Source organism: Bos grunniens, chromosome 15 (assembly GCF_055505025.1).
Source record: "Bos grunniens cultivar Pamir isolate PY7600 chromosome 15, Bosgru_T2T1.0, whole genome shotgun sequence".
NCBI lineage: Eukaryota > Metazoa > Chordata > Mammalia > Artiodactyla > Bovidae > Bos > Bos grunniens.
Window position 1 is genome coordinate 31,216,666 of NC_141179.1, and position 21,347 is coordinate 31,238,012.

At 57.8% G+C, this 21,347-nt stretch overlaps 1 protein-coding gene and 1 long non-coding RNA gene across 4 annotated transcripts in view; one reads left to right on the forward strand and one right to left on the reverse strand.

The window, feature by feature from the left end:
- TRIM29 (tripartite motif containing 29) overlaps positions 1-21,347 on the reverse strand; it is a 27,239-nt gene continuing 5,892 nt past the window's right edge. The window contains exons 2-10 of one of the 3 annotated variants that reach the window (XM_086338299.1): positions 16,917-17,012; positions 16,251-16,484; positions 14,448-14,646; positions 11,765-11,866; positions 9,150-9,233; positions 6,939-7,034; positions 5,616-5,687; positions 4,068-4,144; positions 1-1,230 (exon numbers count right to left, since the gene is read on the reverse strand). In XM_086338299.1, coding sequence (XP_086194425.1) covers positions 1,168-1,230; positions 4,068-4,144; positions 5,616-5,687; positions 6,939-7,034; positions 9,150-9,233; positions 11,765-11,866; positions 14,448-14,646; positions 16,251-16,484; positions 16,917-17,012 — 1,023 coding nt within the window. In that variant the 3' untranslated portion in view covers positions 1-1,167. Of the gene's footprint in view, positions 1,231-4,067; positions 4,145-5,588; positions 5,688-6,938; positions 7,035-9,149; positions 9,234-11,764; positions 11,867-14,447; positions 14,647-16,250; positions 16,485-16,916; positions 17,013-21,347 lie in introns of all 3 variants that reach the window. The other 2 variants (XM_086338298.1, XM_086338301.1) reach the window with 2 other exon arrangements.
- On the forward strand, positions 17,889-18,722 carry LOC147357599 (uncharacterized). The gene is made up of 2 exons (XR_015141454.1): positions 17,889-18,154; positions 18,269-18,722. It is a non-coding gene; the product is annotated as an uncharacterized LOC147357599 (long non-coding RNA).

Consider the following 21,347-nt stretch of genomic DNA (forward strand, 5'->3'; position numbering starts at 1 on the left):
TGAATGATCAATGGTTTATTCAGGAGGGGAAAGCCCAAGCTGAATGTCTCCCTCCCCCGTGCCTCCCCCCATCCTCCCTTCCTCCCGTCCCCCCTCCCACCCCTGACAGCTGGCCCTGCTCCTCGAGGCCCCATGGCCCTTGGCAGGGATCAGTGAGAGGAGGGATGACCCTGCATTGGTGCTCCTGGATTGGGCTCCTCTCCAGGAGGCCTCATGACAACATGCAACGTGGAGAGCAGTCGGCGGGAGGAGGAAGACTCTGGTGGGGGCAGTGGGTGAGGGTGCAGGCAGGGTGTAGGCACCCTTGAATATAAGCGCCTCTGGCTGCCAGCCCCGCCACACGCTCACCTGCCTGCTCGCTGCCCATTGCCAGGGAGAAACACAATTATGGAACTACTGAAATTCCGCAGGTAAACTACATTTCCCTCAGAGAGGCTGGGCCAGCAGCTGTCTTCCTGGGTGGGGTATGTCATGCCAACGGCCAATGGAATGGCTTATCTCAGAAGAAAGGGCTATCCTGACGAAGGTCCTCCTGGCGGCGAGGGGAGCCCGTCCTCAGGGACCACACACTCACGGTGGATGTGGGGAGACCCAAGGCTGGGCAGGGTGACCCCAGGGCACTGGGAGCTTTCCGTCTGTGGAGGCCAAGGGCTACGGCCCTGCCAGGCTGGGCACTGGTCAGCAGGACCTGAGCAGGGCACATGGAGCCAGTCTTCTCCTGGGTCGGGGGGCAAGCTGCCAGGAAGAAGTGGCTCACGCGGATGGGAGGCAGGCAGCTCTTGTGGCCAGGTGCCTACTTACTGCATTGTGGCATAGGGATCCTTGGAGAGAAGTAGCCAACAGGCCTGGAGACAGCAGGGCTGGGCAGGGAAGGTGGGCGAGTACTGCGTGGGCACCCACCACCGGTCCCAAGAATCCTGCCCAAGAGCAGGAGAGTGGTGGGTTAGGGGAGAAAAGCCCAGCTGTCTCCCACCTCCATCCGAGCACAGGAAAGATGGTGACCCTTAGTTACAGAGCAGGAGAGGCCTGCATGGAGCACGCTGATGAGGAGGAAGGGGGCGGCCAGGCGGCCCTGAGCTAGCGGGCTGAGGGCAGATGAGAAGCGTAGCGAGAGCAGTCGGCGGGGAGGGCGGGGGTGGCGGGGCCTCGCTCCAGCCCATCTGGAACTCATGGGGCCTCGTTGGACCCGATCCCGTTGCCTTTGTTGACGTAGAAGGGCCGGTAGTGCGACTGTGTGGGAAAAGGAGAGTGGTTAGGAAGTCCGATGGCATGCGTGCCCGCCAGCCAGACCCCACACCCTCACCTCCACCAGGAAGCAGCTGTGGTCTGAACCCCAATAACCCTAGGGCCCTGTGGCCTAACCTGTGAGCTCCATCTACCCTGGGACTGGGGTGGGCGCCGGTGGTATCACAGTCTCCGGGTTCACATCCTGATTAGAATTCTTTCCACCAGTTGACGGGTGAGCCTGAGCCTCAGCCTGGTCAAACGCTCTCTCCATGCCCAGGAAGCCCCTCCCAGCACCATCGTAGCTCCCATTCATCCATCGTTCTCTACTCTACAGACCTGGTGTGGGGCTTTCCACAGACGGGCTCACTGAATTTCCACAACCACCCAATTAAGTGGGTTACTATTAGGAAACCCATTTTATACATGAACAAACCAAGGCACAGAGAGGCTAAGCAACCCGCCCAAGGTCCCTTAGCTAGTAAGCAGAGGCACTGGGATTCGAACCCCAGCAACCTGGCTCCAGAACTCAACCCTCGCCTCCACCCATGGCAACGTAGCACTTCTGAGTCTCAGGGGTTGGCCTCTGCTCTCTCTGCATCATTCTCCCTGACGGAAGGGGGTGTGGAGAGGGTGAACCACCCCCCAGCCCAACACAGACTGGGGGCCTCCCCCCTTGCAAGCCCCTCCACCTCTCTCATCCTGGTCCCCTCATCAGGATTCAGAAAGCATCTCTCAGGACAGAGAGGGTGACAACTTTCCTGCCAGCCCTGTGTATTACATCCTGCAGCAATTTCATGAAATCAGCACGCCCCTCTCCTCCCAATCACTTCATCAGGGCCCTGAGCAACCACTTTCCAGGCTGCAACAGAAGAGCACATTTCAGCTGCAGCTTGCCCCTGAGAGTGCCCTGGACCCTAGAGGGTCTCCAGAAGTGGCTTTGCCCTTGAACTGGGTCAGAGCCTTGGCCCATCTCACACCACACTGATCTCAGGAGACCCCAAGGGCGACCCCAGCTGCTGCCCTGGGCCTGCCTGCCTGGACACCTGTGTCTACAGTAGCTCCTTGCCTATATCTGGTCCACCGTGGAACTGGGGGCCTGTGGAACGCGAGGGCTAAGAGAACTTAGCTCTGGCCTTGGTTAAACCACTCATTAAACAATGGAAGAGACAGAGATTCAGGGCAGGGAGAGATGGCCAAAGTTCCTCAGCTGCTTAGCAGGAGAGCAGGGCTTGGATCCAGTCTCCTGATCCCCAGGTGCCAGCCTGGACCCCTGAAGAGTCAGTAAGGTGAAGTGGGTAGGCCCAGAAATGGCCAAAGCCTTTCTTAAAGGAAGGCTGGGTCAAGCAAATGGATGGCAGGTCAGTGAATAGTGCTGTCTTATTGAGAGCTGAGCGGTGGGTGGGCACAGAGCCCCACGGCATCTGGGCAGGATGCTCCCAGCACATACACACCGATCCCCTACCTGTTTCCTCCCAGGCTCAGGGTCACAGCACATGAAAGTCAGAAGACTTAGGAAGTCATCCAGGCCATCTGCCCATGTTACAGATGGGAAAACTGAGCCACAGGGAAGAATGACTCAAGTTGGTGAGAGGACTGGGGCAAGAGCCCAGGCATCCTGACTCCCAGGCCAGCCTCTGCCCACACTAGCACCTGCCCGCATCCTCCCCACTGTGCTGGTGCCAGCTGGGGACCGCAGAACCCTGCCCTGCCAGGCATCTCAAGGTGGTGACGAGTCTTCTGTGCTGGGACTGGGGCTCTGGGATGGTGGGAAAGTAGGGGCGGGTGGGGAAGGACTGAGCCAGGAACAGAAGCCTTCCTTTTTCTTCCCATGTCTGCTTTTTGCAGCCCTGCTCTTGCAGTGGCCCTGGGCCTGGTTCAAATTACACATACCATCACTCAGTTCCATCGCCAGCAAATTAAAGATTCTCTTCCAATTAAACCAGCGTCAGTCACTCTTTGTAGCCAGGAGCAAATCACCTCTATGTTCTGACCTCCAAATACAAAGACAGCAGGGAGCCAGGGGCTCCAGGCCCTGTGCACACAGAAGCCACCTCCATCCAAGGCAGCTGATTGACCCCTTCAGCAGGGCCTGGCGAAGGCCTTGGGAGAGAGCATTCCCAAGAGGAGGCCCAGCCTCCACAGGCCCAGCCTCCAGCTGTCCATCAAGGACAGCCCCTGATCACTGAGGTCTTGGGCGGGGCTCAGTATGTCAGATCTACAGATATTAGAGATCAATCCCATCTCAGCACTGCATTGTGGAGTCCCAAAAGGGGCTCTGACTCATCCAGGGTCCCACAGCTACCAGGTGGTTGGACTCCAAGACCATGCTCCTTCTTGTCCTGCTCTTTGATGCCCCTACTCAGCGACATTAGCTATCGAATCTTAAATATCTCTATTCCCAACTTCACAGCCTCTGTTTCACCCACACTATCATCCCAATGGCCTCTATGCTGTCAGAACTAGAGATGCACCCCCAGGGAAGTGGGACTCGTGTCCAGGATGCCAGTCCCCCATATTCAGCATTTTGTCCACCATTCAACAAGCAGAGGCAGCCAACAACCATCTGCAAATTTTAAAAACTGCCCACTTTACAGACTAGAAAATCAAGGCCCAGAAAATCTGTGCTTACCCAGGCCCCCTGCCTATCAGGCCTTGTCCTTCTTTACTACCCTTTGCTGGAAGCTGGTGTTCAGGCCACTGCCTCCTCTCTCCATCCTGTGGCCAGGAGATATCACCATGTTCCCACAGGCCCTGGACAAGTGATGACCAGATGCTCTGGGACCCCCATTCAGGGCCCACTCTGGACATGCTAGTGCCCAGGCGGGGCACTCCTCACTCACCAGTAAAGTCTGCTTGCCGGATTTCCAGGTCTGGGGCTGGGCCTTGGGGCTCTGGCTCCTGATGAGGGAAGGGTAGCCTGGGAAGACAAGGGGCTCCAGTCAGAGGGAGTACAGGCTGGTGTCGGGGGCTCAGGGCTGGAGCAGCACAGATGCCCTCTCTAAAGTGACCTCCAAGCTCCATCCAGCCCATTACCAAGTGTAGCCGGGGGGTTGCCATGGAAAATCCTGAGGAGGTGGGCTGGAGGGAGGAGGCACCAAGGCAGACAGAAGGAGGAGGAGCAGGCCAGGTGGGCTGGGCCAGGCAGCAGGGGAGCATCACCCCAAATCCAGGCCAGGATCACACCACTTGCAGGGATCGCCACCCACACCCCTGCAGGCTTACCCCAGAGGCCCCTCTCCTTCCCTCCCCAAAGCCCAGGAAAGCCCCTTTATAAGCACAGTCTGCCCCATCTCCACCAGGAGGTGCTCATTCCAACTCCCTGACCCCTCCCCTGCATGGACAAGGCTCCCCATCGCCCGGCCTGCCTCCGGCCAGGCACTGCGCTGGACTCCACCTAGGTCTTCCCTGTTCCTGTTGTCCTGGACTGCACGGATAATAATCAGCGGTCAGAACTGGAGCCCAGGTGTGCTGGACTCGAAACCTACCCTCTTGTCCCACCTCCCCAGTTCATTTTCCTTTTTCCTGCTTCCCAAGCAGGAGGCTGGGGCCCAGAGAGTGGCAGTAATGTGGCTGTGGTCCAGGTTTCAAACAGCAAGTCCATGGGGCGCTGTCTAGGTCTGGGGTCCTAGAGATGCTAGTTCGGGGCAGCGCTGTCTGAGCCCACCTCCCCATCCCTCTGCCCCAGCCCAGCTGGTTTGTAAGGGGCTCCATCCACAGAACTGTGAAAAGCAGTATCAGCCCTCAGCCTGCAGAGACCGACGAGGCTGCCTGGGAAGGAATAGACTGACCTGGACATAGAGGAGCTCAAGAAATTAATAAGGTCTGTCTTGGCAGGGCAGGCTGGAGCCCTGCACTGGGCTGCTTGAAGGGCAATGAGCTGGTCAGGCCCAGAACCACCTGCAGCACTGCCGGGCTGCCAGCGAGGCTGGCCCTTCCCAGGGCTGACACTTGGCAAGAAGGCAGAGCCAGAGCAGAGAACCTGGCTGTCTCCCTGCATCTGGGGGTGGGGGCAGCCTTGGAAGGAGAGGAGGAAGCAGAGGGTCCCTTAGGTCCTGAGCGGGAGGTTAAGACAAGGGGGGAATTCAGGTCACTTCTCAGTCCCCAGAAAGAAAACCCCAGGCCAGCCACGAGAGAGGTGGGGATGGGGTGGGGTGGGGTGTGGTCCAGGAGACCAGCCTGTACAGCAGGGAGTATCCGGGGCAGGTAGGCTAGGATGGTGGGGGGGCATGCATCCTCTGCCAGGGGGCTCTGGGGAGATGGGAGGGACCAGGACACCCTAGAAGTGGCAGAGAGCCCCATAGGATGTCCCAGTTGCCCTGCTATGGGAGAGAAAAGAGAGGTGATGCAAAACAGGCGGGTACCAGGATTATTTTTAAACAGCCCACTACCGTCCAGTGGTTTGGAAAACTCTGTGGTGGCCTGTCCCAAGGTGGTGAACTGATAGGGGACTTTCCCAGTGCCTGCCAGGAGAGAGAGAGCCGTTAGCACTGGTCCTAGCAGGGGCCAGAGGGGTCACCCGTCCTGCGGGCGCTGCTGCTCTTGAAGTGCTCACTCAGCCCTCCCCAGCACCCCCAGAGTAGATGCAGGTGGGAGCCACTGGGCAGCCCATGCCCAGGACCCCCATCTAGGCCAGTTCTGAGCAGATCTGCATGAAGATGACAACAAGTGTCCCAGGGGTCCTGGTGTATTTGAGGAGGGGCTCTCCTAGAGCAAGGGCCCCTCACCTGGAGAGACTGTGGACCGCCAGGGAGATGTTGAGGAGCAGGAAAGCTCTGAATCACACCTAAGGGGGGCCATCTTTCCTGCTTGGTGGCCTTTGAGCCACGCTTGACCAGAGAGCAGGGAAGGACCTGCTGGAAGCCAGACAGGCCAGAGCAAGTCCCATCGCAACACTGACCTGGGGATCCTGCAGTCTGGGACCCTCTAGTCATATCCCCTTGCGGGTAGATCCCAGAATCCCACCCTGGGTAGAGGCTGGGACCCAGCCCAGAAAGGGCAGCTGGATAAGCAACTGTCTGAGGCTGTTGCCTGGGGGTCCACCTGCGCCTTTCCCACCCGAGCCCAGCCAGCCTGCTTATCCAGGCTCCCAGGCCAGAGGTCTGCCAGCTAGAAGGCAGATAGACCTGCTGCCTCCACCCCCAGAGCTGCCCCGTGGACCTTTCAGAAGAAACGTGAGGGCTGTGGGTCCACTGGGAGCTGGGGTCTGGCTCAGGCCAGCCCCTTGGAATGACCTCAACCCCAGGGGACAGGAGGCATCGACCACTCAGTCTTGTCAAAGAGCTCTGGGGGCAGAACCAGACTCGGGAGGGAGGCCTTCGAGATCATGTAGTCCGCTCGGCCCAGAGGGGACTTGGCAGGCCTCTGGCTCTGTGGGAGGCTGACAGGTGCTTCGGCCACAGGGTTCTAGAGTCACCTGAGGCTGGGAGTCACTGGGTGACAAAGTTAAATAAACTTTCTGCAGTAGGAAGACTCAGGAGTTAAGCCTGATGGAAGCCCCCGGGGATGTTGGGGCACGGGGTACAGAGGGTGTGGTGTGTCTCCCCCACCCCCGACACTGAGCCCTGTATCACAGTGCATCCTGAGGGACCCGCATGCGGTGGCCCAGCCCTCCTGACAGCAGAGACCTGATGGAGGCGGGGCATAGTGAGCAGAGACCAAGGCAGGGCTTACAGAGAACCCGGAAGGCAAGGGCCCGATGCGGGTGAGCTCACCTTTCAGGGAGAAGGAGGAGCTGCCTTGCACTGCAGGCACGTCGTCAGAGCTCTGAATGGTGGAGGAGTATTCCCAGACCCGGGAGGTGTAGTTACCTGGTGGGGAAAGGAAGCAGAGTCAGCCCTGAGCGGCCTGGCACGTGGGGGTTGGGCAATGAGCAGAGGCCATTTCTGCAAATCTCTCCAGCCAGGAGGCAGCTGAGTCCTCATCACACCTCTGACCAATCCTTCCTGCCATCAAGCTGTCCTTCTAAAGCATCGTCCTGTCCTTACTCTCAGATTAAGGAACAAAGTCCTTAACAAGACCCCCCTGATGCTCCCACCCCTCTCCACCACCTCCACTTCCTGGCTTCCCCTCCCCGTCCCCTTCCCGTCCTCACTCAACACCCCAGCCAGGCTGCGCCCTGAGCTCCTGATGCACACCAGGCTCACTCTTGCCCCAGGCTTTTGGCACAGGAGAGTCCACCTGCCCCCCGACACTTAGTAAATTCATGCATTGGGTCTTCAGGCATCAGCTTCCATGTCATCTCCCCCAAGTCAGCGTGTGTCTCAGCCCCATGCCCCGTATCACACTGTAGTTACACGTTGAATGGTCCATCTCCCCCACTGGGTCTGTGGGGGCAGGTGGTGTGCCCGTCTGACCCAACCTTCCACCCAGTGCCCGGCACCTAGCCTGGTTCCTGGAAGGCGCTCACTGTCCGGCTGATGGATGAATGAATGAGTGAAGGAACAAATAAACACAAACACAAGCTAAAAGTCGGAGACGGAGACAGCTGCTACAAGCCCTGAAATTCTGTGTGCCAGGATGAAGCAGGCTGTGATGGTCCATTTGCAGATGGATATAAAGAGAACTGGGGACAGTGTGGCAGGGACACCACGAGGGCATTCGAGAGCCTTCCCCGGCCCCCACACATGGAGGCCTGCCCACTCCAAACCCTCCCTTTCAGCAGCTCCGAGCACCGTGGCTCCACTCAGTTGAGCTCACGCCACAGAGGCACCCCCAGCCCTGGAGATCTCCTGCTGCTGCCTGGGGGGGGGTCAAAGGTCAGATGGGGTGGGGGGCTGGCCGTCTGCCCCATCATGAACCCCCGCCCATAGGGATCTCTGACAGAGTCTGCATTAAGGCTCTCACTAAGCATGCCCACCCAAGGCTCCAAGGGGCCATTTTCTTTGCCCTCTCATCCATCCATTCATCACCCCCTCTTCCTCCCATTAAACAAGTGTTTGCTGAGCCCATCCTTCTGGACCCTGAAGTGTTAGCGGGGAAAAGGACAGACCCAGCATCTGCCTTCACAGAGCTCACAGCGTCCGGTGCCTGTGACAAACCCAATCCTGGACATAGAGGCCTGGGCACTGCGCTGTCCACAGTGCCCCAAGCCCCAGATCTCCAGATCTACCAACACTCCCACTTCCTTCCTTGCTTCTCCAGACCCCTGGTGCTGTGTCCCCAGGGACTCTGGTGGAGCTGGCCTGAGTCCCCTCCCCATCTGCATGTGGCACACACCCAGGAGCCCCCCGAATCTGGGTCCATCAAAGGCTGGGCCCTGCCCTCGGCAGAGCAGTGCCCTCCGCACTTTGGGCAGAGGAGGGGACGCTGCACTTGGCAGCTCTCCCTGGGGAAGCACGTCTCCACCCCCATTTCACCCCTTCTGGGTCTTAAGGACAAGTCGCCCGCTTACCTCCTGGCAACCATACCTCCTGGGTCTGCAGAGATGGCCCATCCCATAGCACACCTGACTTTTCCTTGCCTGCTACCCTAGTCTGTTTTAACCAGTGTCCGACTTTCTGACACAGGAGTGCACAAATCAGGAAAGGTCCCCTGTGGACGCCTGGCCTGCCACCTGCTGAGGGAAGTCTTCACACACCTCACCTTGGGGTCCGCTTTCCCCAACTCATCCTTCAGGGAGAAGACCTTACGGACTCAGGGATTCCAGTGACGCGGAGGTGCCTGGCTGCCTTTCCTCAGCCGAATGATGTCACACACACGCGTACACACAGGCACACGTGCAAACCACACGGACACACATACACATGAACACCCCCTAAGCTTGGTAGGACCCCTCCTCACCCACCTCCAGGCCAAGCCCACTTCAGCTCCCCAAGTCCACCTCGTATGGGGAGTCCAGCCCCCTGCCCGTCACCCAGCCCCCGCCTGCTGCCTGCATGGCCCCACACAGAGGCCCTGCCACCCTCTCGCGAGCCGCCTCCTACCTTTGGTACCATACAGGTTGTTAAAGTTCTTCTCCTTGGAGAGGCGGCTGGGGGAGGCTGGCTGGTACGAGGTCCTGGCCCCACCTGTGAAGGGGATAAGGAGGGGGCTGTCATCCCAGAAAGGGGGTCTGGGTCAGCCGGGGAGCCTGTGGCTCTGACTTCAGGGGTGTCAAGCAGGAATCCTTGCCCCCCCAAAACAGCCTGGGTCAGGACCCGGATTCCACCACCAAAACAGCACCCTTGGGTCTAGGATAAGGCGACCACGTAATTTACCATTCAGATCGGAGCAGTTTTGAGAGTGAGGGATGATGCTAGTAGTCAGGCTGAGGGTACCAGTGTAAACTTGGAGAGTCCTGAATGGACTAAGATGTATGGGCATCCTAATTAGGGGCTTTGAGGGTCACCAGAGCCCCGCTGCGCCAGACCCTGCGTGCTGAGACCCCAGAGGCTGGGTGAGAGGTGGGGTGTCTGTGAGGAAGCTGGGCCAGGACCACCGTGGGGGCGGCGGTGCAGTGAGGGCTGCCAGCTGGAGGGGCTGCTGAGCTGGGACCATGAATACCTCCCCACCTGGGTATGCTTTCCCCGGGGATTGGCCCTAAATGGCATGGGTTTCCCTCCCTCCCCTATTTGGGCTCCACAACCATCTGGGGAGAAAGGCAGAAAGGGGCTCCACACCCTCACTTCACAGATGAAGACATCGCATGCGTGCGTCAGAGTGCGCATCGGCTCCTGCCCTCCTGTCTAACCAGCCCCACTCCCGTTCTGGAGGAGAGCAAGCATGCTAAACCTTCACACCTTCGGTCCATCCCTCTCGCCCCTCGCCCTCTGTCCATCACAGCCATGCCCTCTCTACCAAGCCCTCAGCCCCTCTTTCAGGGAGCCTGGAAACTAACCTCTCCTCCAGAAGTCTCACTGCCCAGCCCCACTGCTCCAAAGCTCCCGGACTAGGGCCGCTGGCCCCGCTTCCTGACCTCTGTGCTGACTCTCCTTGGCCCCTCCCTTGTCTCTGTCTTGAGCCTGGGAGCCCCCAGAGGGCAGATTTCCTCCTCCCTCCTGCCCCGGGTGCAGGGGCAGAGACTGGATGAACCTGTTTCTTCTGCCTACAAATGTCACAACCTGACTCACGGTCGCAGAACTGGAGGCTCTCCTGGCAGCTGAGCCCAACCCCCTCCTTCTCAGGTAGGAATATGAAGGGGCAGTGACCAGCCCAAGGCCACTGGGCCCTGGCTCTCCAGTGACATCTGGGCGGGTCCATGCTCCTTCCTCAACACCCCCCCCCATTATTACTCGGCTCCCCTCCATCTGCAACAGAGCAGGCCAGACCCGCAGGGCCAGTCGGGGTCTGATACCACCCTGGGTCTGGTCCTCAGAAGCTGGTGAGCCAAAGGTCTGGACCATAGCCGGGGATGCTGGGACAGCTGATCAACACAGCTCATCTTCCCAGAGAACTAGGCACGAAGGACAGCGCCCCCGGGGAGGGAAGGAAGTAGAACTCGCCTGGCTGGCCCCCACTAGGAATGTAGGGCAGGGTACCTGCGCCCAGCTGCCTCGGTCGGAAGCCCAGGTGTTGTTTTGACGTTGGGTGGGGCGGCCGAGGTTCCTCTCTGCTGAGCTCACCTCTCCAAATACCCTCTGGGGTCCCTCCTCCCCGCTGTGCATGAGTGTCTGAGGGTGTGAGTCAGTGCCCAGGGCCTCAAGGCTCCCCCTCCCGGCCCCTGGTGTCTTCCCCAACTCTCCTGTCTCCCCCTTCCCTACATACCCTCTCTTCTCCTGACCCCCGACCTCCAAACACACACGTGCATGCACCCCTCTGTCTACCGGGCACACCCACCCTTATGTAACAAGCATCACAGTGGTTTGTTTGTTGCTGATGCCAAAGAATGTGACGGGCTACCGCAGGGCAAGGACAGGCCAGCGCTGGTCTCTTCCCTCACCCAGCTGGGCAGCCGCCCATTAGGCTGGCCCTCACCCGGGCCTGGGAGGGACAGCTGGCTGCCTGGGGGAGGGGGAGTGAGGAATTTACAAGAGCAGCCCTTGATCCCTGCCCCCACTGCCTTGAGGAACAGGATGGTTCTGGAGGAGCCAGCCCTCCTCCAGGACTACAGAAATCTAAGCAGAAGCAAAATACAGCTCAGCCTGGTGGATGGAAGTGGATGAGACTGTCAGGAGTCCCTCTGGAAGGAAAGAGAAGGAGGTGTGGGCTGGAGGTGGGGGTGGGGGATGGCACAGGGCAGGGGAACCAGTGGAGCAGGTGCCAAATGGAGAGCAAGAGGAGGTGCTGGTGACTGCATCAGTAAGCAGGCACAGGGCCTCCCGGGTGGCTCAGTGGTAGAGACGCAGGAGACATGGGTTAGATCCCTGACGTGGGAAGATCCCCTGGAGAAGGAAACGGCCACCCACTCCAGTATTCTTGCCTGGGAAGCCCCATGGACAGAGAAGCCTGGCTGGCTACAGTGCCTGGGGTTACAAAAGAGTCAGACATGACTTGACGTTAAACAACAGGCAGGTCCAGGCAAGGACCTTCCCAGGCAAGTCCACGAGGGTCGCCCCCTGGGGAACTGGGCTACGTCTCTCTTGGACCTGCTCTCAGCTGCAGACCCGCTCCCTTCTCTTACCCTTGGGTGTCAGATACATGGAGTATCTCTTCATGGCGTCTGGAGCACTCCACTCGCTGGTGTAGCTGTTACTGTAGTTGTTCATGTAGCGATGGTCACCACCTGGGAAGGAAACAGCTCAGGTCAGCAGAGGGACAGGTGAGGAGGACGAGCTGGCCCACTGGGAGCATCACTGAGTCAGCCTGTGGCCCCTCTGCCCCAGGGAGAGGCGAGGCCCCCAACCTCAGAGACGGTGGCCCCCTGCCCTGCACCCGCTCTGGCCCTGAGCTCCTGGTGGGTGAGGGAAGGGCTCAGTGGGCCATCCGGCCTTGCTGGGACTGGTTCCTATGAGGAGACGGTGAGCACAGCATTTTGCAACTAACGAGGTGCTACTGAGTTCCATTTCTTGTCTGATGTGTCCATTAACCCTTGGGCTGGTATGAAGATACCAGGGTGGCAGATAGGAAGATTGGGGCTCAGGAGGTGAGTGAAGCCACTGCCCAGTGTCACATGGCCCATAAGGGCAGATTTGGGATTCGAGCCCCCATGCCCACTTCCTGGCTTTGTCCCAGCCACTGCTGACAGCCCAGGGGATGGAATGAGATCCCAGCACTGGCCTCCAGGCCCAAGGATCCAAGTGGCTGAGTGGAACCGTGCAGAGGGGAGTGAGCTACTCAGAAGGGGCACCAACTGCCCCCTCCTGGCACCCACCAGCAGAGCCCTGAACCCGAACAGACCTGTGGCTCCACTCTTGCCCTTCACCCCATTCCTCTCTTGCTACTTCCCTTCCCTCTCCCTCTCTCCTGGGCAAGAGGAGGAGTGGGGGACTTAGACCCTCACCCTTCATCTCCATCACGTGGGCCAAGCAGGGGCCTGGCGCACAGTAGGCACGTCATGATGATATTGGTCCAGCTCCCTCCCCACCAAGCCCAGGAGGGGGATGCCCCGCTGTCTCTCAGCCCCCGCACCTTTGATGGTGAGAACTGAGCCCCTGGCCGGGTGGACAGACCGCCATCAAGAAAGAGAGGATGGTCACCCCAAGGTCTGACTTGCCGGCCACCCACCTCCCACCTCCTACATCCAGACACACTCCCAGCAGCACAGCAGTGACAAAATGCCAACTCGGAGGCCCAGGGCCCCGGGCACAGGTGTAGAGCCGCTGACGTCAGCACGACCCATCCTGCGCCCAGCAGCGGTCTCCCCGCACACCTTGTGCAGGCGCAGGGCCACACCTGCACAGAGGCCGTGGCCAAACAGTCATGGCCTAGAAACGGCACGTGGGCGAGTGGCGGTGGGAGGGGGGTCCCTGCGCCCCTGAGGCTCGCAGGCCACCCCAACGCAGCCAAGGCCGTCCTCATGGGTCTGGCCCGACCTCAGCTGAGGAGCTTCCCCAGCAGTTTTGTGCCCCAGGGAGCCTGACCCTCACACCCCCTACTCCTCTGCAGGCCACCACGAGCAGCAGCTTCTCCAGTGAGAAGATGTGGGCGGAGGGTTTGAATAACAGAGTCTGAAACCCAGCTCGCCCCCTGCTTAGCCATGTGCCCTTTGAAAATCTCCTTCGTCTGTGAGATGTACTACATCCCGCTGGTAGACTAAGATAATACAAGGGAGGCGCTTACACAAAGCCAGCATCCAGGGAGCACCGGATCACAGAGGGCCATCCCTGTCAGGGTCGCTGCCATCGTCATTAGGAGGATTTCAGGACCCAAGTGCCCCTTGAAGCCAAATGATTGTCTTGCGGCAGTGGCTTATCTGTCCTCAGGGTGGCAATGTCCCCCACACCTCCCGGGGAGAGTATGTGATGTCAACATTCCCAAGATATACAGACACCAGCCCTTGAGTCCCAGCCCCTCAGTGCACCACACCCCCTTCTCATGCCCCAAAGAATCACATACTCCTTTTGGAGACCAAAGACAGGGTCACTTCCTCTGGGTGTTGCAGTTAGAAGTCATTAACTAGGCTGCATCCTCAAGGTCTGGGCCACCGGGTGGAGCTTGGGGAAAGTGTCCAGCTTCGGGCCCTAAAGGGATGGGCTGGGACTGGTGGAAAAGCACTTAACGGGGCAGTTTCTCATGTTTGGAGGCTTTCTATGAAGATGATTCAGATGCCTCTGCAGAGGACAGTGTGATTCAATAGAGAAGCTGACTTCAGGGGAGCTGGTGAGTCACTGAGACATGTGCTCAACCACGCCCAGCCAGTCCACCAGGCCAAGTCCACCTCTGGGCTCAACACTGCTCAGCACAGCCATGATGACAGGCAAGTTCTCCCTCCAAGCATGCATGCAGTTCTAGGTCATGTCCCCTGGAGCCTACAAAGCCACCAGATTGCAGTCTGGCCCTTACAATTTGCAGCATCCACACGGCTCCTGGCTTAGGTCCCCTAGTCAGACGCAGGGCTGTAAAACCAATCCCTGAGTTTGATGAACAATCCAGGGAGAAGACATTTGTCCCTAGCGGTGCATCTCCCTAGCCAGTGCCTGGGATGCTCCCCTGGAGGCCCCTTGTAATAGCTGCATACCTTGGGCAGCAACTTCGAGAGAGGAGGGTACCATCTCTGAGTCCTTGTCCAGACACCCTTAGGTGAGTTGGGAGGCTGGAAACAGTGAGGTCCCAGCTGGTGGGGTGCCAGCCTGAGCCAGGCAGTAGGAACTGACCTGGGAGAAAACCTCCAAGGCCTTGGGGCCCACCTGCGGGAGGGGACTTACCATTCTCCATGTGGTTCCTCTCAATGAAGTTGCGGCTCAGGTCTGCCTTGCACATCTTCTCGACGTGGCGCATGCACACGTTAAGCAGGTCATCCTTGCAGTTGCCCAGCGCCTGCCCCAGGCCCTCCCCCTCCAGCAGAACGTGGTAGGTGGGCAGGGGTGGGGGCAGGGAGTAACTGCTCATCAAAGCACCGAATTCCTACCAGGAAACGAAAGAAGCCATTAGTGTCCTGGGTCTTTAGGAGCCACGGGGACCCACAGTCTAGCCAGAAGATTCAACCGGGAGCCAGAGGAGGTGGGGTCTACATCCAGCTCGGCTATTAACTGGCCTCACTTTTCCTCACTGGGCACGCATTTCTTATTCTTCTGTAAAATGAGAGGGTTTGACTAAAATCCACTAGATGGGGACTTCCCTGGCGGTCCAGTGGTTAAGACTCCATGCTTTCACTGCTGAGGGCACGGGCTTAATCCCTGGTTGGGGAACTAAGATCCCCACAAGCCAAAAAATAAAGTTAACTTAAAAAAAAATAACTAAATAAAATCCACTAGATGCTAATACCCCTGATGGCACTAGCAGTGAGATATGTGACTCTGTGGCTCCTATCTCTTAAACTGGATGCATGGTGCCTACCCATAGGGTTTTATTTGGGTTTATGGGAGGAACACAAGCTGCAAAGTCTTTGGGAGTGAAACCACCAAAGAAAGGCAAGGAATTACTAGCATTGTGGGTCAGTCACAGTGGTCTCTTCCCCTGCGTGTGCCCACTCAGTCCTGCCTCTATTCTCTGGCACGTCTTACCTCCTTTCTCCCTTACTGAAGACTCTCTTCTTTTCAAATCCTAACGGGCTTTCAAGACCCAATTCAAGTTCCACTGCCTCCACAAAACTGTCTCCATCCTGTCTGCCCTTCCCAGAGCTTCCATAGGCACTTATCTCCTGAACCATAGGCTTTATCACTTAATTACACGCTCTTCTATATTCTCTAATTGTGCGTGTCTTATCTTCCCAGCTGGATTGCAGTTCCTTGAGGGCAAAAACTACATCTTCTACCTTTCTAGTCTCCACAGCACCTAAAACAGTACTGGGTGTATAGTGCCCAAAATACTCTAGCAGATGGAAGGATGGAGGAACGGATGGACAGACCAGATCAAAGAAAGCAAATCCACACACTTACTTGCCACTCTCCCATACCCAAAGCAGGCATTGCTAATCTATCACAGAGCTATTTCCTGAAGTACTGAGCCTGAAGTACTATTAATACATAGTTGGTACATGGTGATCTTTGTGTGCCATCTTTAAAGTAGGTAGGATGGCTCGGATGGAAATTAAGTAGACAGATGGAATGGAGCTTAGAGGGATGGATGGATGATGAGTGGTGGATACATGGATGGATGGACAGTGGATGAGGATTTGGGTAAGTAGATGGAAGGAGTCGGGGGCTGAGTGGGATGGAAGGAGTGGGGGGCTGGATGGGATGGAAGCAGTGGGGGGCTGAGTGGGATGGAAGGAGTGGGGGACTGGATGGGATGGAAGGAGTGGGGGGCTGAGTGGGATGGAAGGAGTGGGGGGCTGAGTGGGATGGAAGGAGTGAGGGGCTGAGTGGGATGGAAGGAGTGAGGGGCTGAGTGGGATGAAAGGAGTGAGGGGCTGAGTGGGATGGAAGGAGTGAGGGGCTGAGTGGGATGGAAGGAGTGAGGGGCTGAGTGGGATGGAAGGAGTCGGGGGCTGAGTGCGATGGAAGGAGTCGGGGGCTGAGTGCGATGGAAGGAGTGAGGGGCTGAGTGGCAGCGGAGTTGCTCATTACCTGCAGGAACAGCACCGAGTCGCTGATGCTGTGCAGCTGCTCCCTGATCTGCTTGTCGTCCTGCAGCACCTTGGCCCTCTCTTCCAGAGCATCCACGATCACCTTCACCTGGTCCACTGCATCCTGCTCCCGCTGCTCCAGCGCAGCCCTCACTTCCTCCTTCTGCTTCTCCAGGTCCCGCACCAGGTCCCGGAAGCTCTGCTCCAGGATGGCCTTCTCATTGGTGGTGAAGCTCTGGGTCCAAAGTGAGGGGAGAGGGGAGGGGGTGCATCTTTATGTTCCCAGCGTAGAGTCAGGGCATTTCTACTGTCCCCACCCTGCAAGCCTGTTCAGCCAAGAATCTCATTCAAAGGCATCACTGAGGGATCCTATCTCTTGATAGAGATGACCAGGGTGTTTTTACAGCCCACCCTTCCTTATCCATCAGCAGCTCCTCCCACTCAATGGGTTGACATGAACCATCATTCCACGTTTGGGAAACTCTGTGGGTCCAAAAGTTCCAGGGGAGTCAGGGTGTGTCCACTGAAACCTCAGCCAGAACCAAGCATCATTCAGAAAGTGAACTGATGAGCTGTTTATGTAACCAGGTTCAAGAGCAAGAGCCCAGGCCCAGGCCTGCCGCCTCCAGGCCGCACCAGTTGGGGGGAGACCCTGGGCGCTGCTCACCTTGATGCGGTCTTTCTCCTTCTGCCACTTCTCAGCTTCATCTTCTATCTCAATGATCTTGAGCTGCAACTGCTCCTTTTGCAGTGACAGCTCTGTCTGTAGGGAAGGAGCCGGGGTTGGAGGAGAAGTCAAGGGGAGGAAGTGGAAAAGACCCAGAGAGTCAGGGAGGAGGGCCCACAAATCATCACTCTGCCCTTCATTCAACCAACACTCCCTGGGCCCTTGAATATGCCAGGCACTGTGCCAGTCACCAAGGATCCAGCAACAAGTCAAGCGCCACCTCATTGTAAACTCTGGACTCTGAGGCTGGGCAACCCAGCCATGTCTTTGTAAGGCGGACCCTCTACCAGGCCCTCCACCCAACGTGAGCGGGAAAGAAGCTCATTAGGGGGTTCCCGCTCCTTTCAATGGACCTGGAGCCATCGGAGAGCAGCTTACAGGAGAAAGGGGACCCAGCCCAGCTCAGCCCAGCCCAGCCCAGCCCAGGGAGCGTCCCATGGCAGTAAGAGGGTACAGCATTTCTATGACATGACATGTGTCTTGTGTTGCAAGCAGGAGTCTGGGTTGCCGCCAGCGGGGAGTCTGTCTGGGCAGGCACAGCTATAAACCTGTTTATGGGAAATGGAGCGCAGTTTGCAGTCTGGGCAAGATTGGGACTTTATTCAAGTCCCTGGGGGAGGAAAGAGGCCAGTGAGCAAGGCAGTGAGGGTGGATGGGAGAAGAGAAAGAGAGGGTCTAGGTTCCCTGCTCAGGAAGAGAATATGGGCTGTCAGGGTCTGGGGTGGGTTGGGAAGAGGATCTATCAGGAGTGAACTGGGACATAAGCTCTGATATGGAAAGTGTGGATAATAGCTTCCTTCCTTCCTTCCGTTGGAGAAACGCCCTTCTCTGAAAAGCAGCTACAACACAAACAAAAGGGGGAGCATGAACCATGTGGATGCTCAGTCACTCAGCTGAGTCTGACTCTGTGACCCCGTGGACTGTAGCCCTTCAGGCTCCTCTCTCAATGGGATCTCTCAGGCAGGAATACTCAAGTGGGTTGCCATTTCCTTCTCCAGGGGAATCTTCCTAACCCAGGAATCGAACCCACACCTTCTGCTTTGCAGGCAGATTCTTTACCCGTTGAGCCACCGGGGAAGCCCGCATGAAGCTAAGGCCAATCCAGTCCAGCCAAGAGGCACCTCTTTTGCTCTGTGGGTTCCCCACTGGTGCTCCCAAAACACCTTCCAGTTTGAAAGGTAGGTGGGTGATCTCCACCTGAAAGCAGGAAGACTGGGCCTCCGAGAGCACCCCAGAGTGCTCAAGGTCTCCCCGTTACACTGGATTTTGAACAGAGTCCCAACCCTTTCCAGCCATCTCCTTGAGGAAACACAAGAAGAATCAGGATGTGGACGCCACAAACTACCAGGAATGTGAGCTCTGCTGGCAAGGAGTCCTGAGCAGCTGTGCACACACGTCACAATTCCTGGATGCTCCCCCAGGCCAGGGGATGCTGGTGGGTCCCTGGTGCAGAGACCAGGGAAGTGGACTGATGGAGGAGAGACCATCCTGGCTTTTGTGGAAAAGAGCACTGAGAAGCTGGTGGGGGAGGTGGGAAGGACTGGGGCGGGAGCCGAAAAGCTCCCAGACCCGAAGCCCCAGATTCCCACCCCACCCCTCTGCCCACACCCCAGGGACCTCCGGGCCGCAGACTCTCAGGAAGCCAGCGCCGCACCAGCTACACACGAGAAATCCCACAACATGGAAAATGCCACCAGCCAAGACGGGAAATGTTTGTGAAGAGGAATAAAAGCAGATGAGGATGGGGGTTTGGCCCAATCTCTGGACAAAGGCTGGGAGAAGCCAGCTGTCCACAGACAGGGTGGAGGGAGAGTGGAGAGCAGAGACAAAAAGACCCCACATGGACAGTGGAGACTCTGCAGGAGGCGGGCGGAGCCAAGAGCCCAAAACACAGGTGGGCAGAGCTGGTGGCCTGGAAGGTACCTGAGAAGCCTGGGACTGGTAATGGGTCCAAGCTGTGAGAAAGAAGCCTAAAGGCTGAACAGTGCTGGGCAACTTTCCCATTCCTGGATAACCCCCTCACCCCCTCATCTGCAGCAAGCAAGGCCTGAGGAGGGTAGGGAGGGGACGCTAGAATCCACCTCCCCCTGCAGCTGAGATGTTGTCACCAGCCCAGAGATGAGCGGCTGGCACTGGGGCTCCTCACCCCCACCTCGCACCCAGAACAAGGAAAGCAGAGAGCAAATGTGCATTCACTCCCCAGGCCTGGGGCAGCGGTGACAGGGCAACTCTTCCATGAAACAAGCCTTGGGGAATCCAGGAGCCCAGAGGTTCGAATCCAGTTACCACCACCTCCAGGCAGGTAGCCTTCACAAGTTACTAAACTCCTCCATGCCCCAGCCACTCCATCTTTCATGGAGGTAGGAAGAGGACCACTTCCCAGGCAGGTGAGACTCTAGAGAAAAGCACTGACCACTGCTGTGTCAGGCACCTTCCATGGGCCAGAGCTCAGAGGGGAGAGGACAGGGAGGCAGGCAGGCCCGCAGGGCACAGGTAAGCGGGGAAGCAGGCAGGGGTGAGCAGGTGGGTCCTGGTGGTGTTCAGTGGTTGGGATGGTGTGTGCTGGGGTCCAGGTGTGGTGTGTACACCATCAGGATGCAGAGTGAAGTGTACAGAAAGGAGGGAGGTCAAGACATCAGGCTGAGAATGTGAACTGAAGTGAAAGTTGCTCAGTCATGTCCGACTCTTTGTGACCCCATAGACTGTAGCCCACCAGGCTCTTCTGTCCATGGGATTCTCCAGGCAAGAATACTGGAGTGGGTAGACATGCCCTTCTCCAGGGGATCGTCTCGACCCAGGGATTGAACCCAGGTCTCCTGCATTGCAGGTGGATTCTTTACCATCTGAGCTGCCAGGGAAGCCCTGAGGATGTAGAGACTAGATGGTGGATAACTGAAGATTGGAGGATGTTGAGGGAAAACAGAAGAGAAGGAGGATAAACGGGGTGCAGGCGGGCTACCCCCTGTGAGCGGTTGAAGGTTTTCCTAGAGAACGGGGAGGTGAGGAGCCAGTGGAATGCACAGAGGTCTGTGCATTGGGAATGTCTTACCCACAAGAGCACAGACTCACTGGCCAAGAGGGAGGAAGATGGCACTGAGTCCAGAGGAGGGGGAGTCCAGGGGCTTTAAAACAGTGAAGAGCCTCAGCCAAGGGCAGCAGGAGTCAGCCCCTGGGGTCCAGCCTGTGTAAGAGAGGTCGGGAAGAGGGAGGCTAGTAGGAGGGGATGTGCCGAGGAGAGCCAGAGATGCTGGCCAGTGACCTGGGAGGGGTGGAGGGAGAGGCTGCCAGCTGATCTGGAAACATGCACGGGCAGGGTTAAAAGCGGAGCCTTGCTGTCTGCAGCCGTGGGTGGACGCATCAGTCAGGGCGGGGGAGACCGGTCTCCTGGTTTCTTTGGGGCACTGGGGAAGTCAACACAGGCGGAGTGGAGGCCTCGCAAGCCCCGACTTGCCGAGCACAGTGGCATCTTGGAAGGGACCTTGGGCTGTGAGTTCTGTGCTACTAGAAAGGTCTTCTCTCATGTCTGGGGTGAGTGCTACCCTGTTAGGAGAGGAGGGTTTGGGCTGAGACCTCTGGGGATGTGAACAGCATCCATTTAGTCCTTGGCAATTTTTCCCTCTGGCCAGGCTGCACAAAAGCCAAATGAGGCAGGAGTCAGAAAACAATGACATATGAAGGTTCTGAAATCCTGGGTTCTCCTGCCACCATAGAAGGAAGGACCCTAACTGCTTTGCTGAACATCCACTGTGTGTCTGCATTTCTCCTTTCATCTCAAAAGCCCCCTGGGGAGGTAAGCCGTGTTGTCCCCATTGTACAGATACAGAAACCAAGGCCGAGGCAGATTGAGGAGCTTGCCTGAGTTCTCCCAGTGAGGAAATGGGAGGACCACGACACAGAGACAGGACTCAGCTCGGTTACATGGCCTCAACTCCTGGGCTGTTCTCTGTATCACCCAGAACGTCGTAGTGCCAGGCCTCCCCACCCGCTACCTCATAGACAGGGCAATTCATGGATTCTGCCTCTCTCCCTGTCCTCCCCACACCTCCCCATCGCCCCCTAAGGCCCCGCTTTCTCCTTCTCCTCCCTGGGCTTGCTAAGTCATTTCAGTCGTGTGCGACTCTTTGCGACCCTATGGACTCTAGCCTACCAAGCTCCTCTGTCCATGGGATTCTCCAGGCAAGAATATTGGAGTGGGTTGCTATGTCCTCCTCCAGGGGATCTTCCTGACCCAGGGATCAAACCTGTGTCTCTCAAGCCTTCTGCATGGCAGGTGGTGGGTTCTTTACCACTAGCATCACCTGGGAAGCCCTTCCCTCCTCCCTAGGAATCTGATTAAATCCCCTGATGTCCGATGGGGCCTCAGCTTCTGTC